This window comes from Balaenoptera physalus (assembly GCF_965194825.1).
Source record: "Balaenoptera physalus genome assembly, chromosome: 5".
NCBI classification, from domain to species: domain Eukaryota; kingdom Metazoa; phylum Chordata; class Mammalia; order Artiodactyla; family Balaenopteridae; genus Balaenoptera; species Balaenoptera physalus.
The window spans coordinates 43,514,440-43,542,066 of NC_138884.1; the positions used below are offsets into that span (position 1 = coordinate 43,514,440).

General features: G+C 41.1%; 1 protein-coding gene and 1 pseudogene across 2 annotated transcripts in view; one reads left to right on the plus strand and one right to left on the minus strand.

Moving 5' to 3' along the window:
- Window positions 1-124: 124 nt before the first annotated feature.
- On the plus strand, window positions 125-26,629 carry LOC309661707 (tetratricopeptide repeat protein 19, mitochondrial pseudogene; annotated as a pseudogene). The gene has a single exon. The product of its transcript is annotated as a tetratricopeptide repeat protein 19, mitochondrial pseudogene (transcript).
- The window catches only part of CPE (carboxypeptidase E), a 108,999-nt gene continuing 107,863 nt past the window's right edge, over window positions 26,492-27,627 (minus strand). Inside the window, exon 9 of the mRNA XM_082463649.1 lies at window positions 26,492-27,280. Within this exon, the coding sequence (XP_082319775.1) occupies window positions 27,182-27,280 (99 nt within the window). The 3' untranslated portion in view covers window positions 26,492-27,181. The remainder of the gene's footprint in view (window positions 27,281-27,627) is intronic.

Here is a 27,627-nt window from a genome sequence, read left to right on the forward strand (position 1 = left end):
CTTGCCGCAACTAGAGAAAGCCCTCGCACAGAAACGAAGACTCAACACAGTCATAAATAAATAAATAAATAAATAAAAGAACGTGAATTTCTTTAAAAAAAAACTCTTAAAAAAAAAAAAAGAAAACAGAATGAAAAGAAATGATGAGGACAGCCTCAGAAACCTATAGGACAACATTAAATGCACCAACATTCAAATTATAGGGGTTCCAGAGGAAGAAGAGAAGGGGAAAGGGCCTGAGAAAACATTTGAACAAATTATAGTCGAAAACGTCCCTAACATGGGAAAGGAAATAGTCATTCAAGTCCAGGAAGTGCAGAGAGTCCCATACGGGATAAATCCAAGGAAAAACATGCCAAGACACATATTAATCAAACTAACAGAAATTAAATACAAAGGAAAAATATTAAAAGCTGCAAAGGAAAATCAACAAATAACATACAAGGAAATCCCCATAAGGTTATCAGCTGATTTTTCAGCAGAAAACCTGCAGGCCAGAAGGGAGTAATAGGACATATTTAAAGTGATGAAAGGGAAAAACCTACAACCAAGATTACTCTACCCAGCAAGGATGAAGAAATCAACAGCTTTACAGACAACCAAAAACTAAGAGAGTTAAGCACCACCAAACCAGCTTTACAACAAATGCTAAAAGAACTTCTCTAGGTGGGAAACACAAGAGGAGAAAAAGACCTACAAAAACAAACCCAAAACAATTAAGAAAATGGTAATAGGAACATACATATTGATAATTACCTTAAATGTAAATGGATTAAATGCTCCAACCAAAAGACATAGACTGGTTGAATGGATACAAAAACAAGACCCATATATATGCTGTCTACAGGAGACCCACTTCAGACCTAGGGACACATACAGACTGAAAGTGAGGGGATGGAAAAAATACTCCATGCAAATTAAAATCAAAAGAAAGCTGGAGTAGCATTACCCATATCAGAGAAAATAGACTTTAAAATAAATACTGTTATAAGAGACAAGGAAAGACACTACATAATGATCAAGGGATCAATCCAAGAAGAAGATATAACAATTGTAAATATCTATGCACCCAACATAGGAGCAACTCAGTACACAAGGCAAATGCTAACACCTATAAAAAGTGAAATCGACAGTAACACAATATAGTGGGGGACTTCAACACTCCACTTACACCAATGGATAGATCATCCAAAGAGAAAATCAACAAGGAAACACAAGCCTTAAATGACACATTAGATCAGATAGAATTAATTGATACTTATAGGACATTCCATCCGAAAGCAGCAGGATACACTTTCTTCTCAAGTGCACACAGAACATTCTCCAGGATAGATCACATCTTGGGTCACAAATCAAGCCTCAGAAAATTTAAGAAAATTGAAATTTTATCAAGCTTCTTTTCTGAACACAATGCTATGAGATTAGAAATCAATTACAGGAAAAAAAACTGTAAAAAAACAAACACATGGAGGCTAAACAGTATGCTACTAAATAACCAAGATATCACTGAAGAAATCAAAAAATACCTAGAAACAAATGACAATGAAAACATGATGACCCAAAACCTATGGAATGCAGCAAAAGCCATTCTAAGAGGGAAGTTTATAGCAATAAAATCCTACCTCAAGAAACAAGAAAAATCTCAAATAAACAACCTAACCTTAAACCTAAAGCAACTAGAGAAAGAAGAGCAAAAGAAAAAAAAAAACACCAAAGTTAGTAGAAGGAAAGAAATCATAAAGATCAGAGCAGAAATAAATGAAATAGAAACAAAGAAAACAACAGCAAAGATCAATAAAACTAAAAGGTGGTTCTTTAAGAAGATAAACAAAATTGATAAACCACTAGCCAGACTCATCAAGAAAAAAAGTGAGAGGACTCAACTCAATAAAATTAGAAATGAAAAGGAGAAGTTACAACTGACACTGCAGAAATACAAAGGATCATAAAAGACTACTACAAGCAACTACATGCCAATAAAATGGACAACCTGCAAGAAATGAACAAATTCTTAGAAAAGTATAACCTTCCAAGACTGAACCAGGAAGAAATAGAAAATATGAACAGACCAATCACAAGTAATTAAATTGAAACTGATTAAAAATCTTCCAACAAAAAAAAGTCCAGGACCAGATGGCTTCACAGGTGAATTCTATCAAACATTTAGAGAAGAGCTAACACGTATCCTTCTCAAACTCTTCCAAAAAATTACAGAGGGAGGACCACTCCCAAACTCATTCTACAAGGCCACCATCAGCCTGATATCAAAACCAGACAAAGATATTACACAAAAAAGAAAATTACAGACCAATATCACTGTTGAACACAGATGCAAAAATCCTCAACAAAATACTAGCCAACCGAATCCAACAATACACTAAAGGATCATACACCATGATCAAATGGGATTTGTCTCAGGGATGCAAGGAATTTTCAGTATCCACAAATGAGTCAGTGTGATACACCAGATTAACAAATGGAATAATAAAAACCATATGATCATCTCAATAGATACCAAAAGAAAAGGTTTTGATAAAGTTCAGTACCCATTTATGGTAAAAACTCTCCAGAAAGTGGACATAGAGTGAATGAACATACCTCAACATAATAAAGGCCAAGTATGACAAACCCACAGCTAACATCATACTCAACGGTGAAAAGCTGAAAGCATTCCCTCTAAGATCAGGAACAACACAAGGATGTCCACTCTCACCACTATTATTCAACATAATTTTGGAAGTTTTAGCCACAACAATCAGAGAAGGAAAAGAAATAAAAGGAATCCAAATTGGAAAAGAAGTAAAACTGTCACTGTTTGGAGATGACATGATATTACACATAAAAAATCCTAAAGATGTTGCCAGAAAACTACTAGAGCTAATCAGTGAACTTAGTAAAGTCACGGGATGCAAAATTAATACACCAAAACCTCTCGCACTCCTATACACTAACAACGAAAGATCAGAAAGAGAAATAAGGAAAAAATCTCATTTACCACTGCAACAAAAAGCATAAAATACCTAGGAATAAACCTACCTAAGGAGGCAAAGACCCATACTCAGAAAACTATAAGATACTAATGAAAGAAATCAAAGACAACATGAACAGGTGGAGAGATATTCCATGTTCTTGGATTGGAAGAATCAATATTGTGAAAATGACTATAGTGCCCAAAGTGATCTACAGATTCAATGCAATTCATATCAATTAATTATCAATGGCATTTTTCACAGAACTAGAACAAAAAAATTTCCAATTTGTATGGAAACAGAAAAATCCCGAATAGCCAAAGCAATCTTGAGAAAAAAACGGAGCTGGAAGAATCAGGCTCCCTGACTTCAGACTATACTACAAAGCTACAGTAATCAAGAGAGTTTGGTACTGGCACAAAAACAGAAATATAGATCAATGGAACAGGATAGAAGTCCCAGAGATAAACCCACATACCTATGGTCAATTAATCTACAACAAAGAAGGCAAAAATATGCAATGGAGAAAAGACAGCCTCTTCAGTAAGTGGTGCTGGGAAAACTGGACAGCTACATGTAAAAGTATGAAATTAGAACACTCCCCAACACCATACACAAAAATAAATTCAAAATGGATTAAAGACCTAAATGTAAGGTTAGACACTCTTAGAGGAAAACATAGGCAGAACACTCTTTGTCATAAATCACAGCAAGATCTTTTTTGACTCACCTCCTAGAGTCATGAAAATAAAAACAAAAATAAACAAATTGGACCTAATGAAACTTAAAAGCTTTTACACAACAAAGGAAACCATAAACAAGATGAAAAGTCAACCCTCGGAATGGGAGAAAATATTTGCAAGTGAAGAAACTGACAAAGGATTAATCTCCAAAATATACAAACAGCTTGTGCAACTCAGTATCAAAAAAACAAAAAACCCAATCAAAAAATGGGTGGAAGACCTAAATAGATATTTCTCCAAAGAACACATACAGATGGCCAACAAACACATAAAAAGATTCTCAACATCACTAATTATTAGCGAAATGCAAATCAAAACTACAATGAGGTATCACCTCACGCCAGTCAGAATGGCCATCATCGAAAAATCTACAAACAATAAATGCTGGAGAGGGTGTGGAGAAAAGGGAACCCTCTCGCACTGTTGGTAGGAATGTAAATTGATACCACCACTATGGAGAACAGTATGGAGGTTCCTTAAAAAACTAAAAATAGAACTACCATACGACTCAACAATCCCACTGCTAGGCATATACTCTGAGAAAACCATAATTCAAAACCAGTCATGTACCACAATGTTCATTGCAGCACTATTTACAGTAGCCAGGACATGGAAGCAACCTAAATGTCCATCAGCAGAGGAATGGATAAAAGTTGTGGTACCTATATATATAATGGAATATTACTCAGCCATAAAAAAGTGAAATTGGGGCATTTGCAGAGATGTGGTTGGACCTAGAGACTGTCATACAGAGTGAAGTAAATGAGAAAGAGAAAATCAAATTCGTATATTAATGCATGTATGCGGAATCTAGAAAAACTGTATACATGATATTTTTTTACACATCTTTATTGGGGTATAATTGCTTCACAATGCTGTGTTAGTTTCTGTTGTACAACAAAGTGAATCACCCATATGCATACATATATCCCCATATAGATGATCTTACTTGCAAAGGAGAAATAGAGACACAGACGTGGAGGACAAATGTATGAATACCAAGGGGGAAAGGGGGGGATGGGATGAATTGGGAGATTAGGATTGACATATATATACTATTGATACTATGTATAAAATAGGTAACTAATAAGAACCTACTGTATAGCACAGGGAACTCTACTCAGTGCTCTGTGGTGACCTAAATGGGAAGGAAATCCAAAAAGAAGGGACATATGTACAGGTACAGCTGATTCACTTTGCTGTACAGTAGAAACTAACACAACATTGTAGCAACTATACTCCAGTAAAAAAAATTTTTTTTAAAAGATAAAAAGAAGCATCATAGGTGTAGTCACTGCAGGAAGCAGAACTCAGGGAATAAAAGGAATAGGTTGAAATTGTTAAAACTTAGAAACCTGGGAGGTTTGGGAGCCCTGTAGTTGATGTTTACAATTTCCTTCTTCCATTTCTAATTCCAAGATTTAACACCCTCAACTAGGACCTCAGTTGGTCAGGTTCTTAACCAATGGGATGACCAAATCTTCATGCCAGAAGAGTCTGAATCCTCAGTCTCTGGCTTTTGTTGCTGTCATTTTCCACAAACTTTTACGAATGGATATGGAAATGCTAAGAGGCTCCCCAGAGGATCCTGAGTTCCAAAGAGCATCCTCACTGTCCATGTTGTGTAACATCAACCAATTTCCCCTGCCTTTCCAGGTGAAATCCAGAATATCTCTCTTTTTGTGTTCTTTTTTTTTTTTTGATGATGATGAACATTATGATGAACATAATGATGCTAAAACCTACATATATTAGACCAAATAGGAAATATGACACTAATTATTAGTACAGTAAATCAAAAAAAAAATGAGTAGAAAAAGTAGAAATGGAATTTGTCTCAGTAAATGAACACACATTATATCATTTATGGAAACTGTTTACTAGTTGTGCTTAATTATTACACAGCTTAGTTATAATATATCATAAACATATTTTTGTTACGAGTTGTATTTGACTAGAATATAAAACCGAACAAGTATGTTCACACCTCATAGTCTGGGTTTATCCAATAAAACTATTCTCTTATAATGCTAGCAAAGAGCAGAGAAGCATGTTGTCAACAGTAATGTAGGTTACAAATTCCAGGCTACACTTGAAATTCTAGTTTGTTTCACCCATGGCCATTTGATAGTCATGCCAAATTCCCCTTTTCTGAACACCTGTGTGGGTAATTCCCACCTGAGAAAAGTGGGATCTGTTGCTCAATTTCTTTTCCAATTTGTAATTTTTTTGGCAAGTCAAGACAGAGTTTTTCTTCAATTAAAACATTTAGAAATAGATTTTATGATAAAGTTGGTAACAATCTGCTAACAAAATCCAAACTCAATAAAAGGATAATGAGATGTTCTAATACCATTTCAATAGCAGATACCTATTCTCTATTCTCAGATCTGCTCTTTTGATAACTTTTAAATTTCCAAAAGCAGTTTTAAAGAGATTGTTTTATTTCTTCATAAGATTATAAGAGAGCAGATACATAAAAAACAAATTTATAGTAATTTCTTAAATTGTTCCAAAAGTTTTAGCTTGCTTTCTTTGAAATCTTACAGCTATGCAAAGATTTGTATTTGGCCTCATAGGATCTGCATGTCAAACTACCTCTGGATACATAATTCAGTAAAAAGTTAAAGCAGCAGAAATTGTTTTCATGCCAAATGCTATCATAACAAGAAAAGAGTTGTCTCCAAAGCAAACTCCTATTCTAAGCAGCAGTGTCAGGCCTATCTGAACTGCTCTTTGACTTGAGAACAGCTGATATATAGCTAACAAGTAGAAAGGGTCTCAATGTGACCCACAAGAGATATATTTTATACCCCCAACAGGTTGTCTCCATTTTAGACTTACAGTGAAATCTATCTTTTGTATTTTCCTTGTTTGCCACTGCAAGTTTCAAAACAAGATAGCACTAAGTTTCAGGGTTTTATATCAATAGCAATCACTGTGTTAAAACTATGCGTAGCAATGTAGAAAGGCAGCCAGAGTTTAGAGAATTGAACACTGGTCTTAGAATGAAATTAGTTTGGGTTTGAGGTTTTACTCTCTCACTTGCTGGCTGTGTGAACTTGAGCAAGTATCTTTATCCCAGTGGTATCCACATGAAACATATAATGGACATATACAAAGGGAAAATTTTTTAAATTCTTGAGAATAGCCTTTAATTTTAGAGTTTGCAATGTGATAGTTTAATTTTAAATATCCCTGTAAAACATTTTTTTCTGTAATTCATTATTTATGAGTTAAAAAATCCATCTCACAGGAGGGGAAAGGAGGAAAGAGTGGCTATATATCTCTTACCTGTCTTCCATCAATCAGAAGGATATTTAAATTAATACTTGTTTTTTTAAGCAAAGACTCCCTGTAAGTCCCTCACATCCTACTTTGGCACACTATAATCTGCTAATCAAATTGCCACACAGCCAGCTTAGACACTCAACAACAGGAGTTTTGGTGGAGGTGTCCCATGAGAACAGAAGCTCCCCAAGGACAGGATTCAGGTCTGTTAGGTTCAGTGTTTTTATCCTCAATGCCTGGCTCAGTTCCTGGGACATACAATAAATATTTGTGTGACTGAAGCCTCAATCACTAAAGGTAAGGACATTCTTTTATAGTCAAAGGATTGAATGAGGTACATTAAGTAATTATTTGGTGAATGAAAAGGTTCAAAAATGGAGCCTGAAGGGGGCACTCTATGTAAGGTCTAGTTGGTAGAATTACTCAGTGCCAAATCTATCATGCCTCCCCAGGTTGCCTATTATTAATACATAACACAGACATCATAAGGCAGAAATCATTTCAAAGTGAAACACTGAGCATATTATAATATGTATATATTCAAGAGATAGTGTCAACACAATTCTGGGTATAAACTATATAACAAAGACAACATAAGTGAACTAACCTTTCATTGCTGTTCATAAATTGAAACCAATCTTTCCTTTGAAAAGGAGAAAAAGTGGTTGGACAAATTAATATTTATTGAGTATGTGTTGAACTTATTTGAATTCTACACATTTGGACAATGCCTATTTGACTTGAGGGGGCAGAGGGATACACAGGCAAACACACACACACACACACACACACACACACACACACACACACACACATATCCTATGAATCAGAAAGAAAGTTTAGTTCATACCTCAGAATTTCTTACTTAGTCCCCTGGGATGAACCATCGGTATAACATTATGTGTGATGCTTTCAAGTCATAAGTCATTCCACTGGCTTAGTGTAGCCCAGAAGCCTATAGAAATGGGACTTGGAAAGCTGGAGTCTCTGATGACCGTACCTTGGCCCATCAGCTCTTGGATGAAATGCTAGAGAGGCTTAGCCACCTCTGCTTTTGATGGATGGAAGCATGGCTAAGTGCAGCTAAGAGTTTGCCTGAAGATCTACGAAGCATAGGACATGTGAGTCATCACTGTACCTGCTGCCACATGCCAACTGATCCAATTCCAAGATCTCCCAACTACTCCCTTTCAGTGCCTCTGCTTCATGCCCTGGTGGACTGACTTCTCCATATTCCTCCCACATTCTAGATGCTCTGATTGCCACTGTTTTTACTGCAAGATGCTTTTGCAATTTCTGCACTATTTGGGATATTCCTGGTAGGGTACACTGTAGTAAATGATTAGCAGCATTTTGGATTACATATGTAGCTTTATGTATTTGTGTTATAAGTATGTGAGATTCATTTCTGGCTCTGGTGACTCTGGATAGGTCACTTACCTGGAGTTAGTCAAACTGCAAAGTTCAAGGGCATAGTGCTGCAGGCTGCGAAGTCTGCTCAAAACCTCTGACACCATCTGCAAAGTTAGAGGGGAAAGTCCACATAAGACCACCCTTACTTTTGACACCAACTGCAAGTTTGGGGGATTCCCAAAACCAGCCTCGAGTATGACAGTCATGAGAAGGACTCACGGAATCGAAAGCTGTTATATTCATGGTTATGGTTTATTAAAAGGCAAGGGTGCATATTGAAATCAGAAAGTGAACTGATGCAAAGGGCAGAGTCTGGAAGGATTCCAAATGTGAAGTTTCTATTGTCCTCAGGACATTGCTACCCTCTCAGCATCCATGTGTGATCATGTACACGGAGTATTGCCAATCAGGAGGCTCCTGCAAGTCTCCAGTTTAAGAGTTTTTATTGAGGCTCCATTACTTAGACAGGATTGATTGATTACCCTCATGGTTGAACTCAGCATCCAGGTCAAATAATACTTTGCCCCCACCCTAAATCACATGGTTGGTCTCTTTGGTATGGCCAGCTCCCACCTTAAGACTGTCAGGTGTGTTCAGCCCCCACCATAAATGAACGCATTCCACCAGGTGTGATATAGATTACCTCCCAGAAGTCAAGGGCAAAGGTCAGCACTCTCTTTGCGCAAGTCTAAAATCTTTACTACACATTACTTAACATCTCTGAGACTCAGTTTTCTCATCTATAAAATGAGAATAATCATGTCAACCTTATGATTTTTAGGCCTTAATTCATAAAAGGTGAAACAATTTTCTAGATTTAAAAAATCCCACTTTAGAGAATCCTTTGAGATTTCTGCTAAACTAGAGTAGTTTCTGTGTCTGGCTCAAATATTGTAAATAGCTCCTGCCTCCAAACCCCACATTCCAAAGAGTTCTTTGATAATTCTCATTGCACAATATCCTCAAGAGCAGACACTCTCTATTGTCAGGAGAACTAGCCCACCACAGTGGAGAGTCCACTGGGTCAAGCCCTGGTAGAAGAGCTGGTTCCAGCCCTCATCAGCTCTCTGATCTAGGGCAAGCCATTTAACTTCTCTAAGCCTCAAGTTTCTCAACTAAACATGGAGATATCACACCTGCCAGGTCTACCTCACAGGGTTGTAAAATAAAATGGATTTCATATATATGTGAAAATGCTTGTTAAGCAAAGTTTATCAAAGGTAATGGTGAAGTCAAGCCCTCAGGTGTTGGAACTTCTATCCCCAGGAGACTGGAGCCCTGGAAAGTGCTGAAGAAAGTGAACGATGTGCCACAGGAAGTGTCCTTTAGGTCACATCCAAATCAACGGAACAGTTTGTACGCGGATCACTGAATTTCCTCCTCCAACTCCCCTCAGTACTTTTATGTGTTCTCCATTTCTTGATTAAGTAGCCTTTGGGATATTTTACTCCTATACTCTCTCTCCTTAGCACTTATTCAATCATAAATACTTAATTGGAAGATAAGAGCTTCAAAAATTTTTTTAGAATATACAGGACTTTGACAGATAAGGGTGATATACTGTCCCATGTAAGTTTTTGTCCTTTCAGAAACTCTGAGACCTTTTTGTTTATGAAACCTGATGCTGGGCTGGGTCACCCTTCCTCACTCCTTGGAGTTCTGGGAGAAACGCCCTGCTCCAGCCAGCGGGCAGAGCCCTAAGCCCTCTTCTTTTCCTGTCCCAGTGAGCTGGCTGGATAACTAGGAAGGAAGGATTTCCCTTAAGTCTTAAAAGGCAGTTCCTGCTTCTTTTCCACCAGGCCCAGTTCAGCACCTCATACCTCCACAGAGCCAAGTAGACATAAGAGGACAGGGAGGGTGCACTCAAACCAAACACTCCGTAAGCCACCAGAGCTGCAAAATCTCCACAACCCCGTCACTCTACCTTCTGTTCTCCAAGACCTATAATGTCTTCTCTCTTCCTTCCAAAGTTCCCCTCCCCCATTCCTGCCCCAGACCCCCTCCCCACTTCCTTTGAACTTAGGGAGAATGAAGAGAGAAGGAAGAAAGAAGGTGACTAGTTATCATGCACTGCCTTTTCCATCAGCAGGATTGGCGTCCTTTCATGATCACTACTAGTACTTCTCTTGCAAAGCTCAGTGAGTGGGGTCAGATGTAGCCCAGACCTGGTACCTGGGAGGTCTGTCCATTCACAGAGGGAGGAGGGAGAGAGGTGGGAAGGAAGGAGGGAGCCACAGCGCTCCAGCCTTGACACTCATTACCCCCCAAGGAGAGCTGCTTAATGGCACCTAACTCGGCTCTAGACGCTGTAGGCCAGCCCAGAAATGCAATTTCTTCCCATTTTGATGAATGATTGATAAGCTCTGAATGGTTCGGTGCTGAAGAGCACTGAATTTTCCTCACCTGTGCTCTGCTGCTGCTGAGGGCAGATGAGATTTCAGAAGCCAAAAAGCAACATGCATTGTTCCTGAAAGGAACAATTGTTCCTGTTTCCTGCGAAGGCCAGTGCGACTTTACCACAATCCGCCCCAAAGACCAAACAGAAGAAGACTGTGTGTCTTCATCTGACGTGGCGCAGAGCCAACCTGTCAGAAACTTTGTCTGCTCATGTAAGAGGTAGAAGAAATAGGAATTTCAAATGCGGTTTGGGGCTGTAATTTAAAGAGGCAGGCACGGCCATCATTTCTAGACAAACTATTGCTGTGTTCAGTGTTGCAATGTCAGGGTCTGGCAGAGCTCGGAGGGCACACTCTTGCTGGCCCAGGGAGATAGGCTTGAGGGAAACAAACAGGGACGGTGCCTCACTAGGGCCAACAGCTGAGCGACTCTCTACCATGCTGGGACCAGGGCGAGGCGAGAGGCACTGGAGACAGCAGATATACCAAGAGGGCCATCTGACAGGAGCTGTGGGCTTTGACAGAGCAGCTCAGCCAGCCCACAGCGTCAGGGCAGGGAGGTAGCCCAGGGAATTAACGCATTCCTCCTGACCACCCATCTTTTGCTGAGGCCTTCCCCTGGCGTCACTCAGTCACAAGTCTGAAGACCAAGGAGCTGGTGGATGCAGCCCAGAACAGAGCATGAAAAATTGCAAGTGGGTCTGGAAGGAGAAACAAAACTAGTCAATACGCATTCTATACTATGTGGGAATACACCATGTGCTGTGGGTGGAATTTTGTCCCCAGAAAAGATCCATTCAAGTTCTAATTCCTGATACCCATAAATGTGACCTTATTTGGAAATAGGGTCTTTGCAGATTGAGGTCATACTGGATAGGGTGGCCCTAATCCAATGACTGGTGTTCTTAGAAGGAAAAATTGGAACCAGACCGGGGATTATGCTATGCAGCTACAGAGCAGACTGGAGAGATGCACCTACAAACCAAAACGTGCCAAGGACGGCCAGCCACCAACAGAAGGTGGAAGAGGCAAGACAAGGTCCTCCCCTAGAGGCTTTGAAGAGACCAAGGCCCTGCTTCTCCCTTGATTTTGGACTTCCAGTCCCCAGAACTGTGAAACAATAAATTTATTTAAGCCACCCAAATTTGAGGTAATTTATCACAGCAGCCACAGAAAACTAATAGACCTCGTATACAATAGATGATATATAGATCCTGTATTAGCATCAAATGTTCCTGTGTTTCAGACAAAATATGACACATGAAAGAATATTCCAGCAGCAATGCTCCTGCAAAGGAAGACGAGTTGTGGTTTTAAAAGAAAAGGGCAGTGGGCTCACTAGTGTTCATGAATTCTGTAGTGCTGACCATTCTAGATGACCAGTTCCTGGGCAATGCAAATTTTCCTATAACTAACCTATATATGACATTTGTGGGATTATGCTAGAAGCGTTTCTAAATACTCTAAAGCAGTGGTCCTCAGCCAAGGGCTATTATCACCCCCCTCCCAACCACACACACACACACACACACACACACACACACACACACCTTGAGCCATTTAGCAATGTCTGGGGACATTTTTGGTGGTCACAATTAGAGGCGTTGCTCATATCTAGTGCACAGAGGCGGTTAAGCACCCCACAGCTGCCAGGTCAGCCCCCATCACAGAGAACTATCTGTTGCAAAACGTCAACAGTGTTGAGGTTGAGAAGCCCTGAGCCACAGGAATATTGCAGGAATGTGAGGTGGGAAAATAATTTGTCAGTGCATTAACAGTGAACAAATCCGTTTTAACCCTATGAAGTTTATCAGAAGCCATAATCTCAGAGATGCCAGACGACGCTTCTCACCAGGAGCTACAAATGCAGGCTCCCCAGTCCCCCTCTCACTTGTTCACTGACAGCGTTTCTAACCGTGCTTTGGTTTCCCCATCTGTGAAATAGGGATCAAAAATAGTACCGAGTGTTGTTAGGGAGAGTAAAGGAGCAAAGGCAGGAAATGTGTTTGACCTGTTCCCTGTTGCACGGTAACTTCCCCGATAATGCCAACTACAACTATTATTATCATCATCATTATTATCAACATGAGTATTATTACAACTGCTACTACCTGAGTCTTGGGGACCATGCACCCCACCAATATTTTGGTCCAGAATAACCCTCTCATCTCACTTCTGTGTTTTCTCTGTTTTGACATTACCTGACTCCATGCGATCTCTGGAAAAATGAATTGCTGATCTTAGACAAAAATTCTAAAACTAACCCAAAATCCTCTCTCACCAAAACATATTAACCTGCAGCTAAATGCTAATGGAAGTCTTGCTTTCCTTGAACGATCGTCGCTAAGACAGCCTCAGGCTTCCTTTGCCATTTCCTTATTTCATACCTAAAATGAAAAACATCCCCAGACTCTGTTTTTTCCTTAATTTGGCCAGAACAATCTTGGATTTTTCACTGCTCAGTAATGTGTCTAAGAAACATTTCTATTGTTTTTATGCAAATTAAGCTGGTTACATGGTTTGGTAACCTTATTTAAGTTTGTTTTAACTTATCATAGGTCTTTTAAAAAGGTGGAAGGCTACTTTCCCTAAATCATGAACTTGTCCAGGAAAAAGATGTGGCTCATTCTCTATAAGCAGAGGTTTTGTATACTTTATCTCAAGTAATCCTCATAAAAACCAGGCAAAGGAGGTATTCTTATTTGGTTTTGGATTATGAAACTAAGTCCCTGAGAGATTAAATAACTTACCAAACATCACACAGTTTCTAAGTGGCTGAGCCTGGACTGGAACCCAGAGCTGTCCTTCCCCAGAGCCAGTGCCCTTGCCCGGACTCCCCGTGCTTTGGGCCTTCGCAGGGGTGGACACCTGAGGAGGTGACTGCAGTTAGTGTCCCCACTGGGCTGCAGAGGCCCTGCGGGAGGTTCTACCTAATTCATCTGCAACAAAAACCTGATGAAGAGCAGTCACTTCTCTTACCAAAGTCTCTCTCCAACAGCTTTAAAAACACCTGTGAAACATCCCAGGTCTCATCCTGGCACCAAGTCCACCACTCTGTTGCCCCTTATTTCACATGTGATTTGCATCATCCACCCACCCTGCCATCCAGGCCCTGATGGTCTTTGAGCTCAGAGGGCAGGAATGCCTGGGGTTATCTCAAAGGGGATTCCAAAGAAACCCAACATTTATTGGGGCAAGAGGACAGGGATGTTTGTCCTTTGCCCTCATTCTCTCATACAACCTGAGTTCGTTCTCTCCCATCTTAATTTATTCTAGACCTTGGGCACCCAGCGGGGCTTGTTTTCCTGACAGACTGTGATGCTCTCTCTCTCACATCCAGTAATTCACCGTTCAAAGGGTGCAGAATAAACCAGAAGCAGACTTAACACGTAGCATTTGTTGAGCACTTACCCAAGCCCTGTGCCAAGAACTTTTCACCGACCGTCAGCAGTATGGAAGTGTATTGAGGAAAATGAAAAGAATGAGTGTGAGGAACCTCCTCTGACGTTTGACTTCCAGCAAACACGAGGCACCGAATGCTGCAGAATAGCAGTGGGGGCTGCTGTTGTTTAGGGTTATGTCGCATCCTGCGAGATTAGTCACTGGCTGACCCTCATCCTCTAGCCCCCTTCTTGTCTCCAAAATGATGGTCTTTAAAGGAAAGGGAAAAAAAGAGTTGCAAGACCATGACAAAGTCTGACATTCAAAAAACATCACAAGTTCACATAAATGGCAATATTTTAAAACTAAAAATTTGCATGATCTGTCTGAACTCTACTAAGAGCATTATACCATGAAGAATATTTGTGGCTGCAGATTACCAAAAGCAGCTGGAGCCAGAGTGTCTTTTTTATCACTTGGCTGCTGTTACATACTTGCTTTTGTCTTTTAGCAAAACAACCTACTGCAAGAAAAAATTAATAATATCCCTTTTAAAATTCAGAAATACTTTTTTCCCGAACAGTTATGCACAATTTCCACCCACAGCATCTTAACTGTTTAGCTCTTACTTGGCACACATGCGTATATGGAAATATACGTCATCAGGATCTCACATGTATCAATATAATAGCACAGTAGCTATAATCTCATTAATCTCATAATCTCATTTGTTCTTCAACACTATTCTGACAAGTAACAGGAAAACTATTTTTAAATGCCCTCTAAGCTATGGTGAGAAGTTTAAAGACAGCTCATTTCAGCTCTCTCTAAGAATTGGGCATTCTTAACGCAAGATTCTAAAAAATGAAAAAGAAACAGGTCTATTTAATAATAGAGAGTAGACAAAGATAGAAGTGGCACCATCTGCCTACCTGTCCTCTTCTCTCACATCTCTGGTTCCAGGACAGGATCCTCTCAGGGCTCTGTGCTAACAGCTCCTGGGCATAGCTGACACAGTGATGGAGATGGAGATGGAGAGAGAGATACTTCCTGTGTCAGGAGCACGGAGCTGGACCCAGAGCACCATCTCCCAGTTTGACACCAGCTGCAGCACGGAGTCTGTCACCTCCCTGCCTTGCCCTTTCCCTTCATTATAGCACCAGTTTTCACCGATTCCTCTCCCCCTAAAGCTGCTACACCGGACTCTGGGCTTCTTTACATTCCTGAGATCCCCTCTGTGAGGGGTGTGTGGTGGAGGGAATGTGTCTAAGGACCTGACTGCTTGTCTTGCTCAGGAAGTCAATGTTACCGACACTTAGGAGCCATAACTTTTTTATGGCCAGATTTTATTGGCCCTTACAAAGCTATGTCTGAGCCGTGGTACATTTTAACCAAAACATAATACCACAACCTAAAGATTTTAGTGTGTCTTCCATGTTTACCTACCCTTACATTCTATAGAGAATTTCCTATTTGTAGGCTTATGGGATTATCAGGAAAAGAACTTCAATAAATATCTTAATAACAACTATACTGTCTTCTAGTTAATATGAGGAGACTGAGCTTCCGGAAGGTGCCAAGCCCCCCCCCCCCCCCCCCCACCTATCATTCAGTGAGGTCTCCTGAGCAGAGCCCAGGGCTCTCTCTCCCCACCATGATGCCTCATCTTTCGAGCTCATTTTTCCCAGTGTTAAGTTAGTCAGGTTGCAGTCTCTCACATTGTCAATAGCGAAGGAAGCAACTTAATTCTCTACTAAATTTCTGTTTCACTCAGGGATCTGATTGCAGATAAGCCAGGCACATTCCAGAATTAGGATCTGGGCTCCCAGGGTCAGGGCTGGAGTTAGAGGTTGTGAGAAGATCCATGGGGTCCTCTAGAGGGCAAGCTGCCAGAAAAAGGCTGAGACTGAGGATGGCCCCTCCCAGAGGGAGGGCCTGTGGGAAGGAGGAGGAAGGAGACACCTAGGCTGCTTGACCTCAGCCCTTTCTTGGCTAAATGCAGTCGTGACCCAGAGAGGTCCAGAGGGGCAGAGGGGGAGAGTGCCGGGGGGTAAGGATAGAGGCGGCAGAAGAGACAGAAAGACAAGGGCGAAGGGACGTTATGGAGACTCATGACAGATAAAATGTGCCTGAGACAGACGTGATCAGGAAAACAGATAAGTAGAAATGCGAAAGAAATGGGTGCATGTTTTATGTTGCAAAAACTCAAAAATAATGATACCAGGTTTCAAAATGACTCCTAAGTGGGGAAAAAATAACTTTCTGCTTTTCCATTTCTTTGTTTAGGTATAATCCCAAAGAATCTGTCCATGTAGGCCACATACAATTTATGGAGGCTCACAGCTGCCCCAGATACGAAGCTGGAGTTTATGTTATCTCGTGCTCTGGTTGCCGGGGGGGGCCGCATTCTCATTTCTGTGTGGGTGAATCAAAGGAAGAAGAGATACCATGACCAGGTTTGTGCGGGCAGGAGCCTGCAGGACCATTCACTTGGCAAAGGACTCAGCCAAAACTCCAGCACCTAATCCCTTTTCCACATCTGCCTGTCAGCTCTGCCTGTCTGTCGGTGCCTCCTGCAGACTGAAAGAGCACATGTGGCCGGACCTTGAGGTGGACACACACAGCTGGTGCTTTCTTACTTTAATTACACACACACTTGGCTTTGAAATACCTCTGTGTATTTAGTGCACAGGGAAGTATATTTAGGTTTAAAGTGAAGAATGCTGCACCACCGCAGCTTTAATCTTCCCTGACCAGACTCCAAATCCCACAGCCGTATTTCGCGTGACCAGATGAGCCAGGACTCCAACAACTGCACGGAGCCCTGGTCAGGCTCAATATGTTTTCCTCACCATCTTGCTCTTCAAATTTAAGGTTTAAAATAAACACAAAGGAAAATCTGCAGGGAAGTTTCTGGAGGGTAGCTGTGGGCAAATGACTGTGGCCAGCTGCTTGTAGACTGTTTCATTGCAAGGGCAGGGATGGAAGTGGGCCTGGTGGTGTCAGGGCTGATTTTTCAGGAATTTCTAGAATAAATATTAGTGTAAAATGTGAGAAGAAACAGCAGTTTTAGCCAGAATGTTCATTGGAAAATCGTTAAGTCATCTAATCAAGACAACGAGAATGCATTATTATGATATTCAAACTCATGAAATTTGACTAACTCATCCACTGATTAAGCTATTCAAAAAGTCATTGTATCATTGTTCACATATTTTGTACATGTGTTATGCTTTGTTTTATTGTAATCAATTAGTGATTTCTTAGAAATTCATTAAATATTCACTAGTCAGTTTTTTTAAGTCCATGAATAGGTTTTCGGCCAGATCAATTTTAAGACACAGAGCCAGTTACAGTTTAATTCTGAAAAATCATATAGGAAAGACATATGAGAAAAAGACTGTATTTCTTCCACTTCTACAGCAATTGCAGTAGGTACATTTTAAGTGTTTATATAGTAAAATGGGCAGGTTTATTTGTGTCTATTATTTCATCAGTGTTTTCTTCCCCGTAGGTTTTCTAAATGTGTCAGATGGATTGCTTGCTGTTGATCAGGCTCTGATTGTATTTGTGGGTCGATGTTGGGACACCTTTGTTCAAGGGGAGGCTGCTCACCTGACGTCATGCACCTTCCTCTCTCACATCACCATCTTTCCAACAGATACCAGATACCTCAGTATAGACACCCATGCCCAGTAACCCCGTGTCCTACCATCTTCCACCACTGTACTCGCCACATGGATGTTTAGCTGATGACATTTCAGAAACACCAAGTTTTCACAGCGGAGGTTGGACACTAACCTCACAAATCTTGAAGTATAAATTCATTATGGTTTTATTGCTCTTTTTCATTGTATCATTCTGGCCTTAATATTAAATGGTTGCTGATTAAACACAGAAATGAGTAGAAAAAATACGAATAATTATTTTAGATCATTTTAAGTTATTCAAATACTGCTATAGTTGACACTAAAAATATTACTAAAGAAGACCCTTTTGGTACCAGTTGCGACGGGGCGGCGGGGCCGGGGCTGGGGCCGGCAGGAGGCCCGGCTCCCGCGGTGTACGAGCCGCCGAGCCGAGGGGCCCGGGCCTGCTGCCGCTGCTGGCAGTTGCACATCATGAAAGGTGAGCCAGCAGAGGCAGAGCTAATTTGGCGTGATGCTCTTCTTCTTGCCTATAAGAGTGATAACAAGAAGGCCATCACTTACACTTACGATTGGGCGGAAAAACTTTTTAAACCAACAATGAGTTACCTGCTTAGAAGGGCCATGGAACAGGAAGACAATGCAATAATAGAAATCTCTCTAAAGCCGGCCACTATTTATGCTGCTCAGAATAGATAGGAGTTGACTCTTGCTGGTTATGAATTCTGCATTTCAACTCTAGAGGAAAAAATTGAAAGAGAAAAGGAATTATCGGAAGACACTTTGTCAGTGGAAGAGAAAGCCAACACCCACCTCCTCTTGGGCATGTGCCTAGACACCTATGCCCGCTACCTTCTGTTCTCCAAGCAGCCATCACAGGCTCAAAGGATGAATGAAAAAGCTTTGCAGATTTCTGAAGAAATACTACGAGAAAGACACCCACAGACCATGGTGCTGCTGAGTGACCTGGCCACCACCCTGGATGCGCAGGGCCGCTCTGACGAGGCTCGTGTTCGCGCGCAGAGGGCGTCAGACCTGGCGAGACAGGTGGAGCACCCTGAGCTCCACGTGCTGCTCAGTAATCTGGCTGCGGCCCTGACGCACAGAGAACAATATGCACAAGCAGAAGAGATCTACCAGGAAGCGCTAAAGCGAGCAAAGCTGAAAAGAGATGAGGTTTCTCTGCAGCACATCAGGGAAAAGCTGGCTGAGCTGTCACGAAAAAGTAGACCTTTGTCGTAACCTTATCAAGCTCTAGACCCCTTTTTGTTGTAGGGAATTTATAGTGACACCTCTTATTCTAGTCCCAGTGGCACCCTGATCAATGGCTTAAATTCTTTGTCCTTGATACTCAAGTCCCCTCAACTTAGCCTTGCTGGAGGATAAGCTGTATACACTGTATACACTGCCATGTTTGTTTTGCAAAGAAAACTTTCACCCTCACCTGATTTTGCTTCTAAGGACGGGTGTCAGTTGATGCTTTCCATTGTAGCAGATGGTTGGTTAGGTGCTGTCCATGCTGGTCCGAGAATAACTCTAGATTAAGAGAGGCCAGTTTCCCTCTGGGGTGGGGTCTGGCATTTCAGCCAGGCGTCTCTCCCACAAGAGTTTTGTCCACCGATTTGCTGCCTTCTCTTATCAATACCTGGCAGACCAGAGCTACCGGTCTCATGGCAAAGGGGGATGATGGTGAGTTATTTTCTCTTATAGTCTGTCTCCTGAAGCCCAGTGTGGGATTTAATGCATAAAAATGTAGTATCTTGGCTTGCCACCAGCATCCAGCATGAAGTTTTAAAGTGGGAATTAGGCACTTGAAAGCATAGCGCCCATTTGATTATAAATAAAAGTGAACTGTATGTTTTTATATGTATCTGGTTATACACAACTGTGAAAAAAGGAGGGCAAGGAATGACGACCACCTGCGTCCCTGCTCTCTGAGCATTCACTCCTCTGCACCTGGTCACAGTGTCTCCAAACCCTCTGACTCCGAGTGGGGCCCTGTAGGTGTAGTGTTGAAAGCTTCCCAGTCATTCTGATGTGTCCCGCTGGTGCTGTAGAAGAACCAGTGCCCTGGACCCTAGCTCTGGCTTTTGGGGTTTGGGTCTCAGTATCCTCATGTGTAGTGAGAGTCTCTCTTAGCTCTGGAAGAATGCATTTGGTGGATGACCTTCCCTGGATAGGCCGCTGTGTTGAGAGCCTTATCACACTGCCTCAGAGTGTGCAAAGTACACAACACAGGGTACTTTAAAAACACTTTAAACATTGCATCTGTTTCACAGGTACTTTAAAACATCGATGATGTTTTCACCCCAGCAGTTCTGCGGTTCTTCTAGGTACCACGAAGGAACCCTGCTGTTGCTGGCATGTCGGTGGGGGTGGGGTGGGCAATATAAACTGATAGTTGGGTTCCTGTGTACATACTGGGAGAACCCTTTCATAATAAACTAGACACTCTACAATAAAATTTAAAAAAAGGAAGAAGACCCTTTTGTATGAGGCCCACACCTTTTTCCCTTTGCTGCCCACTGGTACCACCGTCAGACTCAAGTCAACTTCAGCTGCCTGGACTGATCCTGATCTAACAGAGGGATATTTAAGCAGTTCCAAGGGTCTTATCTCCATCTCGATATTACACCATTGCAGTTCTGATAACTAGGTTTTCACCTCATTTCCAAGCACTGGTCCCACCTCTGGGTCTTTTACCCAGGTTTCTTCCATGGTCCCAGATTTCAGTACCAAATCTCATAACCTACCTTGCAATAACAGCAGTAGTAATAAAAATAATAACACATCTTCGAGTAATAATAACACATTGTTGAATAATAATAGCAATAATTACATTCTTGAGCACTTGCTACATGCCAGGCTGTTTTCAAAATGCATTACACACATTAATTCATTTAATATGTGCATCGGAGGTGCCCCCTTGCCAGCCTTCCTCCTAGGATTGTAAACCGACTGGGAACTTTGTCCACGAGCAGAAGCCTCCCTCTGCGTGGAGAGCTGCCTTAACACTAAGGGTCTTGATCCCTTCATCCCATCATTGAAGTGTTGTCTACATCAATTTTTACTGGATTTTAGGGCCCTTAGCATTTCATTTTACACCCTCCCATCCACTCCTGCTGTAGCTTGCCCTGACTACAACCTCCAGACAACTTCTGCAACCAGAGCCTGCAGTTGGTCAGCTGCCCAGGAATCCCTGCCTCCTCGGAGGGAGGGGGCAATAGGGGGCAGTACTGGTGCCAAGCTCTCCTTTCCTCACCGGCCCTGCTTTGCTGTCAGTTACTGACATGTCCTGGTAAATCCTGAAACGCATCTCTCTATGGCATTCATGTCAGGGCCAAACATCACCATGTCCACAGGGAACTTGATGGAACAAACTGATTCACACTAATTCCATGTAGCAAGAAACTATAAAACAGGAGCTTATTGTATTTATTTGCAAAATGTTTTAAAATTATCTTTAAAGGGTTTCTTTCAGAGTAGGTAATAAATACTCCCCAGAAACCCTAAGCATAGCAATCAGCATATGTGAAGTAATCAAAAGAATAAAACAATGTTTAATCAAGAAGAATACAGCTCTTTCTGGGTCATGCTAGAGAAATGAGGAAACAGGACAGGCTCAGGGTCAAGCAATTAGGAGTTTTAATGTTGGTCTGTCATTTACCAGCTGCGCGAGGTGAGGAATTTAAGTTCTGCATCTGTTTCTTCATCTGTTAAATAAAAATGCTGCGACACTTCTATCTTACAGTGCTGCAGTGGGGTTTCAAAATATGGCATTTCAAAGTGCCTGGCACAGAGTGTGGCACAAATACATGCTCAGTAGTGGTGAGGACACTAGTGATGCAATGATGATGACTACGATGACCAGTGGCCATGGCCATGGACCATGGAGATGTGCTATTTGGCTCTCCGGGAGAGACCACAGGATGAGCATTTGGTAACTGATGAGTGAAACATCAAAACAGAAGAATGGAGAAAGGAAAAGGAAGGGAAAGGGGGAAAAGAGCTAAGATAGTTTAAAAACCAGAAGAGGCAGAAAAAAGTAAAGCAATATAAAACCAGCCTTGTGGCCCTTGGCATCATAAACATTTCCTAGAAGCTTCATCAAGCTGATTTTTCTTTTCTCAGCCATTGCAGACTATTTCAATATCTGCCTGGGTTGCACTGAGGACCCTTAACCCAACTAAGTTTTGCTCTGTTTTTAAAAACACTGATTCTCAGGGAATTTGCAATGATTTAAATTAATCATATGAAACTAAAGGCATGTACTACACTACGCTACAAACTCAAGTTATAACTGAGTTGGCTGTCTAGTAGAAATAAAGAATAAAGAATCAGAACATCATAAGTACCTAGAATGATATTTACCTAAGAACAGCAAAAGCAGGAAGTTGTGCAGACATAAAGTGAGACCTGAAAGTCAACATTATTCTGTCGGACTTTCCTGAGGCAGACACCCCAAATGCCATCCAATCCCAACCACAGAAGACAATCCTCGTGAGAATTTTGAAAAGACAAGTTGAGTCATATGTTGGAAAAAATGATGGGTTTTTACTCTCCCACAACACCAAATTGTTGAAAGATTTCAGAGGTTGTATAAATAAAATATGAATATCGAAGTTCATAGTTCCCCTTCCACAAGTTTATCTTTGTTTATGTGAAGAATTGAAAATCAAAATGTGAGTTGAGATTAGCTATTCCTCCCATAGTAATGTCTGATTTTGTCAATGAGGGAAAAAAAAGTTCAAATATGTTCATTATTTCATTAAAATCAACTGCCCAGTCCTCTCCCTTTCTGATTTTCGTTACCTAAAAAAATTTGGTCTTGTTGTTCACAGTCCGATCTGCTTAACGCTCAGCTCTCACATCCCCCATGTTCTTGTCTGCTCTAACCTGTAGTTTCAAACCAAATCAAAAACGTTAGTTCAGAGTTTACATTTATGCTAAGTTTATGTGAGGCAACAATGCAACATAACCTCCAAAAAAGGTAAGTATCATCCTAGAGATAAGAGAAGTACAGTATTCAGAATGCAAGAGGTGCTGGTCCCATTTCACTTTTGAAAAAAAAAAACAAAAGCACTACACCTAACATATTATTTATATCTCTTAAAGGTTTTAGGGATTCATCCATTCCTGAGTTCAGAACCAGCCAAAAAATAAGACACGGGAGACCAACAGGTTAAACTATCAGCTTTATTACTGATAAACTGATTGGAGAAAGTGATCTTAGATCTGTGGACAAAAGAGCCTATTAATACTGTACTCCTACAAGCCCTTTCTGCATCCCAGCGCACACACACAAAGCCTCCCTCAGTGCCCAGGGGAGAGTCTGGAGCTGCCTCTGCCTGGGGAAGGGAGGGTAAGAGAAGATTATTGTCCTTTTATATTAATAGATTTGTTCCACCCAATTAGCTCACCAGTCATCACCTAACAAGTGAGTGGCTGGCTTCTCTGTAGGAAAGAGTGAGTGAGGGATGGCTTAGAGGCCAAGAGTCTCATTCCAGTAGGGGTCCTTCAACATAGAAACGTTAACCAAATGAAAGGAGAGTCCTTCTCAACAACACTCAATTCTAGACTCCTCATCAGATAAAATCTGAGCACGTTGAGACCATGACCAGGATAGTTCGGACCTTTGAAACCCTGTATCATAATCACAAATTGCTGTAAGGGTAGGACTATGTGAAATTAACACCTTCCTTCCAACTGTTAAATGAGTGGTGGATTTGTCTGCATGGCCCTGTGGCAGAGGCCAACATTCTACTTGCCCCACAGTATTTCCTGCATCCTGTTCAGTTAGGCAAGGCCATGTGACTAGTCCTGCCCAGTGAATTGTGAGCAGGGTTGACGTGTCACCTGCAGCCTAAGGCAAGTCTGTTCTTGGTTCTTGGGTCTCTCTTACCCTCTGCTACAGTGACCTGGGAGGTCTCATGTTCCAGATGGTGAGCTATGCTAGGTGGGGCCTCTGTCAACCTAGGTCTTGAGTGAATGAGAGAGACGTTCAAGAAGGCAAGGCCATGGCCACGGGGAACTATGAGGAAGGAAGTGCTTCCCAGAGTGTAGAATCAGTTCTGAATCCAGGAACGTTCTTCATCCCCTGAAGAGGAGGCCTATAAAATATCCGTTCAGCAAGATTTCAGAATTGCTGCAGATCAGTGATTGCTGGGCACCTCTTAGTCCTTATCATTCTGAATGGAGTGTTGACTCTGTTCTGTCACTGTATGTTGGGTGTGAGGGATGTATAGAACCTCTCTTTTTAGTTCACAAGTTTCTGGAGCAAGAGTGACCATATGCAGACCTCATACAGAGGCTATCATGGGACTCCTCAAAAATCCCAAACCTGAAGCTCAAAGCCTTGATTTGCTGTGACTTTAAGCTGCCTCCCCTGTGGAGGAGCTAGGTGAAATCTATATTTGGAAAAAGAAGAGCAAAGGTATGTTGGTGGCCAGAAGGAAAGACTAAGGTGGTGACAGTGTTGCTCACCAAATGCTCTGGTTCAACGAGTCTAAGCGCCGAGGTCTTGTCAATAAGCTGTGGACGGAAGTGACTCCAGGTATCTGTCCCTGCGTCCAAGACAAGAGACTAAGGAAACTTTATGTTGAGACAGCAGAGCCACAGCAGAGCCTGAAACATTCCTGGTGCATCACTACACACTGCAGGACAACTTTCCTGGAGAGTTACAGGGACCTATAGGCATTTCATGAAATTACTAAATTAAACCACTAAGATTTAGGGTTTTGCTTCTTACTGCAGCATAGCCTAGCTTATCCTGTCTGATATGAACCACAGGGAGCAGAATTCTGAAGTTCCTCAGAGATCAGTCCGGATCCTATTTTCCTTCTAACTCTATGGGCTCTTCCTAGAGGATCTTATACATTCTCACGACTTTAAATACCATCTATAGGTAGGTAAGCCTACTCCCAAGTTGCCCCTGGCAGTTCTGAATTGTACTTGCCATCCTGGCAAAATTAGTTGTGCCCCTTTCATTCTCAAAACTGCCCTGGTTTGGATAATTAAATAATATAGCACCTTATTTATATGTCAACTACTGTCAAATCTCTATTTCCAATCCCAGGCCTCTTTTAGAGCTTCACACATAGACTGTGCAGCCATACACGCAACACCTCCATTTGTATATATCACAAGCATAGGCATCTCAGGCTTAACATTTCCTATACTGAAATTTTTTCTTCTCACCTTTGCAATCTGCTGCTTCTCCAATATGCCACATGCCATGTACCCATTTGGTCAAGTTAGAAACATGATGTCATCTGTGACACCTGCCTCCTCATCACCCACATCCAGTGTCTCACCAAGGCCTGTCAATTCCACCTCTGAAATACATCACAAACCACGCACATCTTCTCATCTCTACTGCCACAACCTGATCCAAGTCACCACTATTCTGGGCCCTGCAATAGCTTCCTGACTAGTCTCTACTCTTGCTTCTACTCTGGACACAGTGGCAAGAATGACCTTTAAAACTTAAATTAGATCATGTCCTTTCCTAGCTTAAGACCATTCAGTGATTCTAAAAACAGAATCCCATAACCTCAATTCTGGTCCATAAGGTCCTGCATGATTTTGTACCTGTCAACTTTCCTGGCCTTTACTTCCCACCTCCCACATCTCTGCTCCAGTCATTCTGTCCTTTCTCTAGTCCTCCAGCAAGCCATGTTCTTTCCTACCCTAATGCATCTTCACCTACTCTTCCTTCTATCTGGCAGAGGCTGTTAGATGCTCACCAAAGATCATATTCTCTTCACTTACATAGGTGTGCTGCTAGACTACATTTCCCAGACTCCCTTGCAGTCATTATAGCCAGAGGATACAATTCTAGACAATATGATGTGATCATAAGTCACATATACCTCTTCCAGGCCTGGCCCATACAGACATTCCCCACATGCTCCTCCGTGCTCTTTCCCCTTTCCCATTGGCTGCAATGGAGATGACCACCAGGCAACTCTGGCAGCCACATGTAGAAAGATGGAAGATCATCTGTCAGAATGAGACCCAGAATGACTGGGTGGAGAAAAGCTATCTCATCTTTCTGTCTTCCGCCCAGTACAGGTACCTGAGTAAGAAATACACTTCTATTGTGTTTAAGACAGTATATATTTGGGGGTCTATTATTACAATGGTTAGCACTATTTAATCAAAAACCTGTACCTGGAGCATTGCTCAACCATACCACCACCACCATGCACACACACATGCACCCCTACACTCAGTAACTCTGCATTGCTCACACCTACTCATAGCCTAGGTCTGGGCTTACATGCATTGAGAGGCCATGCCTGAATCCCCTCATCCACTCTAAATTAAGTTGTGCTGACATTCTCTTTCTCCACACACTAGTCCTTCCTGTCACTTTACTCATCACAATGCTTAATTACATATTCATTTGTGTGTATATTTATTTAAAGTCTATGTCCACAACTGGTCCATAAGATCCGTGGAATCAGAACCTTTTGTCCATCAAAATAATATACACAGAGCTTGCACTGTGCTTGGCATACAACAGTCACTTAATAAATTTAAAAATATCCAGGATGAACCAATGAGAGGCCACTCTTAAGGGAATACATATGTTTTTTATCACAAGACCACAACTCTAGACCAAAAATCATAGAGAATTAAAATATAGATCATAGGGATTTTTTAATCTTTATTCATTCAGAACGCAATTCTGGGACAATCGACAACCAAGAGAAACCCTACACTGTGAAGTAGTGTTAGCCAGCTGAATAATATAACAGTATTGCCCCGATATGTACAAGCAAGAAGTCAATTTCCATTCCTTTCAAAAAACCTCTTGCTAAACGTTTACATTTTCTTCCCATCAAGAATGCATTAACAAGATCATGCTTATATAGCTAGTCAGCACAAGAGACAAACGACAATTTACACAGGTCTGTTTAAGTCTTGCAGTAGAGTGCCCACAACTCAAGCTACAGCTGTTGACCTTTCCGATGGCATTCATTATGTGACATTGTCACCAATTACATTAAAAGGACTCACTAACTTTTAAAGGTAGAATTACTCAAAAAGTTCTGTATCGCAAATAACACATGGACTATTGCATCTACACCTAAAATGGCAAAATCACTTAAATCTCTTCTATGGTCCTCCGTGTCTTATATGTAGGAAAATGAACATTATAGACCAAGTTCTTATATTTTTACTTGAGTCTATTTTAAGTAATGCCTATTAATATTTAAATGATTAAAAAATAAATCAATGTTAAATATTAACTGCACAAAATCTAAAAGAAAATGGCCATATTACATCATACTACATTATATAGATAGATTAAAAGCAGTTAATTAGAAGGCTTTTTAAAAATTTAAAGTTTCTGACATCATCTTCCACCATTCCATTAATTCTTCCTTCTCTTCTTCTTTCCTTTCAGAAAATGACTCCAGTTCAAAATCAACCTAAAGGAGAAAATAAGGATATACTGTTATCAAACTGATTACGTACTTTTTAAAACTGAGAAAAGAACAACAGGTTTAGAGTTTATTAAAATAAGCTCAATCCAGCCACCTGAATTAAAGTATATCCTAAAAAAACTCTCATGATAAGCAACAAGATACTTTTAGGGAAAGAGAATATCAAAAGCCATTATGTTTCAAATGTGCTTTGATCTAATAGCTTTCTAGAATTATTGGAAAGCAGATTATTTAGAGGCAGATTGTTTAAAGGCAGTTTTTCCCCCATAAAAAGATGTAACTTATAATTAGTTTTCTGCCTTTGACTATTCAGTGAGCTTCTCCTGCCAACC